General features: G+C 44.5%; 2 protein-coding genes across 2 annotated transcripts; one reads left to right on the top strand and one right to left on the bottom strand.

The window, feature by feature from the left end:
• Positions 1-1,152: 1,152 nt before the first annotated feature.
• Positions 1,153-3,957, top strand: MRPS14 (mitochondrial ribosomal protein S14). The gene is made up of 3 exons (XM_027463466.3): positions 1,153-1,295; positions 1,626-1,784; positions 3,641-3,957. Exons 1-3 carry the CDS (start codon positions 1,251-1,253, stop codon positions 3,821-3,823), a joined length of 387 nt encoding a protein of 128 aa, XP_027319267.3. The 5' UTR covers positions 1,153-1,250; the 3' UTR covers positions 3,824-3,957.
• Positions 3,958-4,121: 164 nt separating this feature from the next.
• Positions 4,122-10,574, bottom strand: CACYBP (calcyclin binding protein). The gene is made up of 6 exons (XM_027463465.3): positions 10,418-10,574; positions 9,925-10,117; positions 9,153-9,249; positions 8,465-8,564; positions 7,154-7,248; positions 4,122-5,676 (listed from the first exon to the last, which is right to left on the bottom strand). The coding sequence occupies exons 1-6, from the start codon at positions 10,436-10,438 to the stop codon at positions 5,517-5,519; spliced, it is 666 nt and encodes a 221-aa protein (XP_027319266.1). The 5' UTR covers positions 10,439-10,574; the 3' UTR covers positions 4,122-5,516.

Raw genomic sequence — 10,574 nt, forward strand, 5'->3', positions numbered from 1 at the left:
AATGAGGCCACGCCCCTCATTAGCATGCGGCCCTTTCCCGGCCAGCGGGGGGCTCGAGGGGCCGTGGGGCGCTGCCGGCTGCTGGGCACCGCCAGCGAGTGGGCCCCTGTGGGGCCGGCACCCACCTGTGACTGGCTGTGGGGTATCGCTGCTCTCCTAAAACCCACAAAACCCACCAGGAGTGACACAAACCCGAGCACACCTGACTCTGCCTCCACCAGGGCCCCCTGCACCTCAGGTCTGCCTTACGGGGCAGAAGTGACCCCACGCTGGGATGGACCCCACAGGTTTGCGGACCCCACAGGGGGCCCTGGACAGCGGTGCTTGTAGGGCAGCCCTGCTGTGAGGTCCGTACCCCGCCTGCTTTGTGGTACTGAGCACTTCTTGCTGCTTTCCCCCCTTTTAGGATGGTTTAAATGGGCTGAGCAGCAGGCAGCACTCACCTGGAGCCTTAAACATCCTACACATTCTCGGGATTGTGTGTCATGGCTGTTATAAATGAAGTCTCAATCGGAATTTAGTAATATTTATAAAATGAATATTTATAAAAGGTATAAAAGGCAAGTAAACAGTGCTGGGTGTGCAGGGAGTCTACGCTCCACCAACACGCACACAAGAACATTTTTTTTTTACATTCCTGATAGCCTCATCGTTAGGAGTCTGATGTTACCGTCAACCACAGGGCTTGCTGACCCCCATGGCCACACTCCCAAATCTCCCTCTCCTTTATTAATAGCAACCAACTTCTCGACACGAATTACCACTCCATATATAACAACAGCTGCATTGCCTTTTTTTTTTTTTCCTGGAAAATGGTCCCATAATGTGGTGAATGCTTCAATGTCGCTGCATCACATTTTCCTGATGGAACTCTCCCCCATCATTTCTACAAATTTTCCTCTTCCAACCTCTGATCCTTTTGGACAGATCCGGAGGTTTTTGTGGCAGCTGCTCGGTCACCCTAATGAAGGAGTTATTACAGGGGCTGACATATAAGACACAACCCTCTGAAGTGGTTCGGGTTCTTTACTTTTTCCAGCCACAAAAGCAGAGGAAATTGTTTCCCTATAGCAGGAAAGACCGAGCACAGACCCCAGTTTTTAACTTCCCTCCCCTCCCAGGCAGCCCTCAGGCCGCCGATGCGGGTGGGCAGCGCCGCGTCTGGGGGCTGCGGGCGGGCTCCAGTCAGTGCGAGGCCGGGCAGCGGCCGCTGGTGGCGCTCGCGGGGCCCCAGGCGCGGTGCCGAGAAGATGGCGGCGGCCGCGCTGCGCTGGGCGCTGCGGGCGGCGGGGCAGGTCAGCGCCACCGGCAGCCCCCCACAGCAACACGGCCGCCTCAGGGCGCCGCGGCGGCGGGCACGGCCCCCGTGGGGCTCCGGGGGAAGCGCCTGAGAACAACTGCGGGGTTGGGGGGGGGGGGTAAACTGTGAGGTTATGTGTGTCTGCTGGATGATAGATTAATTCCGCGCTGGCTTTTGCGAACTAAAATGTGAAATACGCGAAATGTCTTAGGAGCTGCACTGCGGGAATTAGGAAAAGCCCGGCAAATACAAGTTTATGGGAGTAATTCGTACCTGAACTAGGCAAATAAGCTAAACGGGTGTGGGTGATTTTTTTTTTAATTAGGTTCTCCCCTCAGCGTGCACGAGGCAAGTGCGGAGCTACTTCGTGGACTGGAGGATGCTGCGCGATGTGAAGAGGAGGAGGCTGGCCTACGAGTATGCTGACGAGCGGCTGCGGATCAACGCCATCCGAAAGAACACCATCCTGCCCAAGGAGCTGCAGGTACTGGGCCGCTGCCCTCAGCTGGGCCCTGCGGGCACGCTGTGAGGGCTCCCGTGGCTGTTAGCACTGCTGCGGGCACCGCATTTAACACTGACCAGCTGGGCCAGGTGATAACAGGGCATGCTCCTGGCTTTGTTGGCATCTTACACCAGTGCTTCTCCTGGAAGTAGTAGCTGTAACACTACATACAGTGAAAACTCAGCTCCTTAGTTATCAGTTATGTACCTTTGGAAAGCTGTTTTCCATGATGGCGTATTATATGGTTACTTTTATAGTCGCCTAAGTAAACTTGGGATTTTGGCTCTTGCGTTTATTTAGAAACTTGAAAGCCTGGTCCTGACAAAGCTACCTATTTGATTAAAAATAGGTAATTTTAACTTTTTGCGTGAGCTAGAAGCACATAAAATTTGCATCAGATCTGGGCATTAGATGATTTTTAAAGTATATTCGCTGCCCTGCAGTCAGCCTTTCTTAGTAAGCATTAAGAATATTTTCAAGTGTTTGAAATACTCTTAAAATATTCATGTACATATTTGGTCTGATCATGCCTAGTTGTGGGGATATACTTCCATTCTTAAAAGTCCTGGGAGAGAAAGTTTGTGAATCTGCTTTTATGTACTGATTTTACCATCTTCTTTGCAAGTCTAGTTTGTGTTGAATGTTCACCCAAGGGTGGGGGGGCAGATTGCACCTGGCTTTGTTTTTGGTATTCCTCAGCTGCTTTTGTCACCTTTTGAAGTCACAGTTGTAGCAGCACTTAGAAACAAAAACTTAAGGGAAGTAACTTTCACCTCCTCTACAAAATGTTATTTGGACTCCAAATTTAACATCTTAAAAGAAGAAGCTGTGAGTTCTCTGAAAGCATAGGCTGCTTTCTTAATAAAAATCCTAGGAATTAAATAAGCTAAAAAAATACTGCGAGTGGTTGGCCCTATTAGATGAATTGTAGGTATACAGGCACATACACAAGTAAGGTGCTTGGGACATCAAAAGCAGTAACTACAGAACGTTCCAAGACAAGAAGACCCACTGACCTTGCCTTTACAGAAGTTGAAAGTCACCTGGCTGCAGTCTTGATCCTGTCCTCTTTTGAAAGGGAGGATCCCCTTACAAGATAGCCTGACATTATTGCTTTTCAGCACTCCATAACAGGAGTATGCAACATAACGGGAGATTTTGTAGTCCAGCATCAGACCTTCATTTAACCACCAAGGTTTCCTACCATAGGATTCTTTAAGCCCTTCTTTCCTTAAAAATGTAGCACATTAAGAGTGCTACAGTTAGACACTTACCTAACCTCAAGCATCTTCTTTTAGAATGCATTTCCTGGCTAAACATACTTGTTCTGAAATTCCAGTTGCTGCAACCTTGTGCTTTTTGAAAACTATTTTTGCTCTCTTGTACAGAAAAAGAACTTTCTTAAGCCTTCTCATTAGAGCAGAAACACTTTGACCTGTCCTCCTCTGCACCTGTTGAAGGGTGAAATCCCTTTTACTGACATTGAAGTATATTACATAGGAAGACAGTTAACAAGAAATTGATTTAAATTCAATTCAACTTAAAGGACTAGCCCACTATATTTTTACTTGGCTTGAGCTGTTTGTTTCAGCTTTTATTTTTAGCTTGAGGTTGTAAGTTTAAATTTGAGGCCTCCATGTAGGTCATCTTACATTCACTGTTAGGATGCCCAGAAGGAAGGGCAGGAGGAAGTTTACTATCAAAAGGTCAAGCACAATTGTGAGGTAATGGTAGCTTGTGGTGATACCTATTTTACAGCTCTGCTATGAGGTCTGGAAACAAGACTTCATATTCACAGGGAACATAGTTATGCTCTGTGCTGTGGTCTTCTGTTTTAGGAAGTGGCTGATAAAGAGATTGCTGCATTGCCTCGGGACAGCTGCCCTGTGAGAATCCGAAATAGGTGTGTTCTGACATCCCGCCCTCGGGGGGTGAAGAGGCGGTGGAGGCTGAGCAGAATTGTTTTCCGCCATTTTGCTGATCACGCTCAAATGTCTGGCATACAGAGGGCCATGTGGTAGATTGCTGAATGGATGTACGTTCAGGCAGAAAACACAAACTCTGTGTGTTCAAGACTGTCCTGTGGATGAGCCCAGCATCAAACTGATACAGAAGGAAGAAGAGCCATGCTAATTCATTAAATCCATTTACTAGATTGTGACTGGTATGTTGCTTTTTGTCAATCAGCTGATAACTGCACTAAGCTGGTCTGTGTGAAAGGCAGTTTTATTACGAGAGGAGAAAAATCACTGATTGTTGCAGAACTAATCTGTGGTTTGTGATAAGGGCACCATCAGAAATAAAGACATACAGCATAGGCTCATTTAAGCACTTTTTTTTGTCACCATACGATTGCGTTCACGATGGTAATTTGGGTAAAAGCATAAGTGAAACTGCAGAACAGGGCAAAGTAGTATTCCACCATGAACAAAGAGCATGAACTTAAAAATAAAACATGGCCGTAGGCTTAGATACTCTTGCTATGCAAACTTAATACATGTACAAACAGACAAAGAGTGGATAAAGGACCTATTAGAAACTACAACATGCTAATATTCCTCTCCTACTTACAGTGCAGAGCTTGGTCCAGTCCTTTAATTACAAGGTAGCAATTAAGTCCAGACCACAATAGGAGAGTAATGGCTTGATTAATTTGGCAGGTAACATCAAATAAATTTGTCCTCGGGAAAGACATGAGAAGGAAGCAGGAAGGAAACAGTAACCCCAACCAAGCCTGCTGCTAAGTTCATGTTTGCCATGTACTCTTCTTCAAAGCAGGGCAATAAAGAGGAAATGGCTATTCTGTCCCTTACAGTAGCAGGGAGAGGCTGCAATTAAATAGGCCAAGTCGTACTGCCATCAGATGGAAGACACAGGCAGAACGTTAAGAGCAACCTATCACCTTCAATTTTGTCAAATTTTGGAGCATAAACTATCTTAATATACTACTTACTCTGTTACCTTAAAACTCTTCAAAGTCGATAGGAGATAACGAAGCTTTTCTCTTTTCATTATATACTGCTAGAGCCAGGGTGAACTCACTACCTAGCATCAGCAGCTCACTGTTCTCCTGTGACTGATGCCACCTCAAAGACACCCCAAGGAGGTCAGATTTAGCACAGAGGCTTACAAGCAGTTTTCATTTTCAAAAGTCATAAAAGGTTAAACAGGCAGTAGTTAATTTCTAAGTAATCATTCAATTTTAATACCACATCATAAACATCATATTTTTTTCTGCTCTAATAGCAAGTGCACTGTCTTGAGATAGTGGTTCTAGTTTCTTCAGTATTTATCGTATTTACTCTTCAACATACTGTCCCATATGTCAACAAAAAACCCACCCCAGCAGTTAGCATGACGTTAGTCCCAGTAACCAGATGGGTACCATTGTCACTTGCAACAGAGAGGCCTTGACCCGTCTTAGTTTAGGATTCCTTTTCTTTTACATTCTGTTCTCAGTTTCAGAAAAGACTCCACTCAGCTGAGATGCTTTTTCAGGGAGGGGTAAAGATTTACCTACGCTCCACTCTTCAGGAGATGGTGAGCCGCTTGACTGAAGGAAATGCTTTATAAGCTATTTTATTTAAATATTTTCTCCAACCTGAAATGGAAAATGACTGTCTTTGCTTGGAAGAAGGTTTTGTAAACAATGATCTTTGCAGCACAGTGAGTCTCACATGGAAGATCAATATTAAGGCGGCCCTTAGAGTACTTTCAAATATCCATTGGTATGTCTCCTTTGGATTGCTTTTCTCTGCTTTCAACCCAGGCCTTGTTGATGGTGCGCTTCATTTCATCATCTCCTTCTGCATACATCTTTTTTAAAAGGTTCATAAGCCCCTCACTAGGATCTGAGGTGTCATAGGCAGCCTTCCTGCAAGATGGATACATACAAGAATATGAGGCATATCTAACAATTCTCTGCAAAAACCAAACACTAATATTTGTTAGAAACATCTTGGTAACAAGATTGGCAAAGTCTTAGACTGTGTAAGTCTTCAGTCACAACTGTCACCACATAAAGAGAGAAAATCCTTAAGGGTCTACTCAGAGTAAGTGCATGTCCACTTTGAGCTGTCCTATTAAGGGTAACAGGAAGGATTTTGCAATGAACATGATCCTTGAAGCACCACCCAGAATTAATCCTACAGAGCAGGACCCAAACATAACAGACCCAGAAAGTGCCAACATAGGTAGTTACTAGCATAGCTGCAGGCTACCTGAAAAACATGCAGATGACAATAAAACAGCAGAGGGAGCAAGTTACCCAAGTACGGGGCTAGCTACCAGCCTCAAAGTCCCCAGCACTTTTATAAAGTAACTTGTCATACTCCAAGCCTTTGAATATGGCAGCAGTGTTAGTCCTGACAGGCTGGGCAGCGTATGGTACTTCTCTGCACAAGACATTAAATAAAATGACCCAGTCCCTCCAGCAATGGGTATCAGGAGTCAAATCGCCTTCTCCTGATCTCCAGTGCTGTTTCTTGGGATAGGAAAATAGTTTTGCTCTGGTTACCTAGGACTAATCAGTCTAAGCAAGTCATCCTACAGATATACACAAAGTGATCGGTCATTGGCAGGCCTAAGTGTCTCAAACGTGAGCGCTTCCACGCTTCAAGGTGGAACACTTTTTGATGAAAATGTGTTTATTGTAAAACAATATAAGAGTATTATGTACAACATGTATTAAAAAAACATCCTGCATGCAGGTGTCTCCTGCTGTAGTTTATCACCCTTTCACATCCAGCACCTAAGCTGCATGTAGGATTGCTCCCAAGCACTTGAAGCACAGTAATCTAAATTAGCTTGAGATTTTGTACAATGATCCAGGTGAGCAAAAACCTGTTTTGCCAGAAGGATACTGGGGTTTTGTGCAGGCACTTCAAACACACAAAAAATATATAATTATTTTGACCAGCATAGCTGCAGGAAATATATACTTAGCTTAAAAACAGTCAATCTCACCAGAGCAGTTCTTGAAAGGAATGCAGCCAGCAAGATGTAACTGACTCTTTATTTGGTTAATTATCTCCAGCACTTTCACTGCAGGCCTTATCTGTCACATTTCTAATGATGCAACATTCATCACTAGCAATAAATCAGTAGAAGAGTGGCTGACAGCTGCTCTAAGTGTACCTCCCTCCACAAAAAAAGTGCACTAAAAGTGCACCAAAAAAATAATAATATATATACTAACCTAATGATTTTCAAATACCTTATGGGCTTATCCCCCAGAGCAGCAGTTTTCAGTTTGACTACACAGGCAAGAGAAGAGTTGAAATGCACTGTCCCTAAAGCAACTGGGGAAACAATTAACAGAAGATGAGATAGAGGAGTACAGAAACACTTACTCTTTCTCTTTGCTTTCTTTTTCCACTTGAGTAAGACAATCCCACTTTTCCTCCCGCTTCTTCCTACACATCACAAGGACTGTGTCCGTCTTTATCTGTATGGAGAACAGCAAGACACGAGTTTAGAATACTAAAGAATAATAGTTACAATCACAATGAATACGATGAGCTTATGACGTAAGCGTCTTTCTATCCCTGCAAATTCCTGAAGTGTTTATTTCTGCTATTGATTTTAGGTAATATACAAAAGTTGCAATATCTATTCAGCCTCAGGGCACCAAGTCATAACCTCATTGCAGAGTAGCACAGTACTACAATACTGACACTATAGCATAGTACTAATTTTATGGTAGAGAAGAACATGCAGCACTGTAAAAGCACCATTCAGTAATTTTTAGGATACTAAATGTATCCAGGATTGTCTGGTGACTATATTTACAGGAGTTTTTAGAATACCATGTTTTGGTAGTTGCTTTCCCAACTCATTTCTCCAAGGGTAAGAAACTAGTTTAAGGACATTGCTTAATCTTGCAGTATGTCTGCAAGTTAAAAGCAAAGCCTGTTTAATTGCAACCCTGACCTAAATTTTACAAAACCTCTGCATGCCACAGCAAACAAAGTTCTGCTTGAGCTTTGGCTTAATTCAGAAAGCAAAACGACCATTGCTTGTTTCTGCATCATATTAAAAATTACTGGCACATCACTCTCACATATTTCAGTTGTTTTAATTTTGTACAAGTCTAGTTTTTAGAGCAATTTCAAATTGAACTATTTAGTTTAATGATGTGCTTTGGTTCAAAGGTGCTACAAGTAGCAGAGTAAAGACAGTATTACTAGTTGCAGTCATCACCAGTGAAATGTTACTGTTGCTCAATGCAGAGCAATGCACCCTTAAGAAAGAGCAAGTTTTAGACACTGTTTTGGGCATTATACCTCTTTAAGCTACCCAGGGTTTCAGTCTGCTGTCAAGCCTCCCGTCTACTCTAAAATTGCAAATAACACAAATAGATGCTTAGTGGAATTTTCTGCTTAATTATTTCTGAAATCCTGTTGGAAAGCTATTTTTAAAAGTCTATAGTATCTATTCATGATCTTTTGGGGTAGAAGCCCATGGTCATGGTCTCCAGAGATCGATTCCACAATTGTGACAACTACAGATTATTACAGATCATGTTCACAGGGAAAACACTTTATAGATAAACTGTTAGACACTTTATAGACTGAAGGTTAGCACTGGACCTCTTAAACTAGTCAACAAACATGGTACTGTGTAAGGGGCCTAAAGATCTGTAACAGATGGGATGCACTGACCTTCCTAGAGCTGCCTTCCACAGAGATGGGTTTCAGGAGGTTGTTGAAGGTCATGGTGTAGTTCTTCCCATTCAGATTCTTAACTAGAAGATCAAACGACCTGGAATGAGAAGGTGGGGAGAGGGAAGGTATTAAAAAATATTCCAGCTGGTGGAAGACTGTTCTACCCTGCCACCAAAAATAGTGTCTGAAAGCCCTTTAGCAGGTTCATTTCTTGGGCACTTCACTTGGCCTGAATTACTTTCTACTCAAGGCTTCCAAATCTTCAATTGGATTTAATGCTGAGTACTGAAAAGGACCTACTCAGACTTCACAACAAATCTTTGGGGTTCTTTCTATCTCATTGGCCTCCTACAACCTTGGTAAAGCAGATTTATTTCATCAACATTTCAGTTCTATCACCATCAAAAAACAGGGCTAACACTACATACCCTGTCAACCACAACGAGGTATAACAAGCATTTTTAAATTAATGTAAAAAAAAAAAAAAAAAAAAAAAAAAACCAAACACTTTAAGGAGCACTATACTTAAGGGTATGTGCTAAGTAAATAAATAGAAGGGAGAAAAGGGGTGAAGCATTGGGCATGGCTGATGCAGAACAGCACTCAACAAAACACATTTCTGCATTGCAAATAACTTTCTTCAACAGTGCTCTCCTTGTGGCATGGTGCAACAAGATCAACTCACCTCTCTGTGAAATTCACCTGCACATTCTCAGCTGGGAGCTTCTGAACTCCATTTAAAGAGATGTAAATCTTAATAAACTTATCTGACTGATCCCAACCTGCAAGGGAAAAAGATTAAGATCTAGCTTCCATCCACAAACTTCATACATTCAATTCTAACATCCCCACAATGACCATGACCTATGCCTTATTAAAACAATCTTCAGCGAAACAAGGGATAGATGTGAATTAGGCATAATGCAAGAGCAAAAGGAGGTGCACACATAGCCCTGTTCCCTAACTTCTCTAAATTCTGTGAAAAGCCACGTATCAACTCAGGTAAAAGGACAGCAACCCCATCTGCGTAGGGGGGATTCAGAGATAGAGGTCTGGTTTTGCTGCAGCTTCCATGACCCACTTTTCCCCTGCACAGCAAGTATCTTGAGCAATTCCTTCTCCTTTCACCTATATGGCAAGCAGAGAAACCAAAGCTCACTCTTTAATTCTTACTAAGTATTAGGCAATGGAAAAATACTAGCTGGTACACCAGGGACCCTTAAGACACTCCACCAGTACTGGACAACTATCACCCAGACAGAATTAACACGTGCCATGGTTGGGACAGCACAGTAAGCACACAGAAGCTTTTAAAGTAAGGTCTCCAGTATGAAATCAACATTTGTGAGAACTTCTCAATAGCACTAAATGGTACCTGTAACTCACACTAATGCCTCCCAGGCTTCTCTTCAGGGAGATGCCTAAGCTGTAAAACGCATTAAGAAAAGTAAACCTACCATAATTGTTTATTTTCACCGTGTAGCCTCCCAGCGATGACTTTTCTTCTTCTACCGCATCCTTTGGCTTTGGCTGAGGCTGATTCTTGATTTCTAGCTCCAGTTTGTGCTTTTCTGTCAGCAGCACATCGCGGAGCCGCTTCCTCGTGACTTTCACAAGCAATTCTTTAACCTCTTCCAAATCTTTCAGCAACTGGTTCGCAAACGAGAGACCGCAACGCGCGTGAGTTACGCCCTCCTTTTTAACGCAGGCTCAGGGCTGAGCTCCTTCACTCCCAGCGCCTCCGAGCCCGCCGGGTGCAGCACGCTCAGACCCAGCAGCCGCCCGCCCGCCCCTCCGTGCGCTGCGAAGCACGAGGCCGCCCGCTCCTCACCAGCGCTCCAACTCCCCCCCCGGCTGCCCCCGCGCGTGCCCTCTCCCCGTGCTCGGAGCCGCTCCGCCCTCACGGCGGATGGAGGGGGGGGGGGGACGGGGGACGAGGCTCCCGCTCACCTCCTCGCGCGCGGCGGCCATGTCGCGAGCGGTGCTGCGCGGCGCTGCGCCTCCCTAGCGGCGGCTCCGCGGCCCCTCTGGAACCTTCCGGCCTCCCGCCCCGCGGAAATGGCGTCGCTGCCTCCTCCTCTTCCTCCGGGAGCCCGCCGCCGCCTTC

Source organism: Anas platyrhynchos, chromosome 8 (assembly GCF_047663525.1).
Source record: "Anas platyrhynchos isolate ZD024472 breed Pekin duck chromosome 8, IASCAAS_PekinDuck_T2T, whole genome shotgun sequence".
NCBI lineage: Eukaryota > Metazoa > Chordata > Aves > Anseriformes > Anatidae > Anas > Anas platyrhynchos.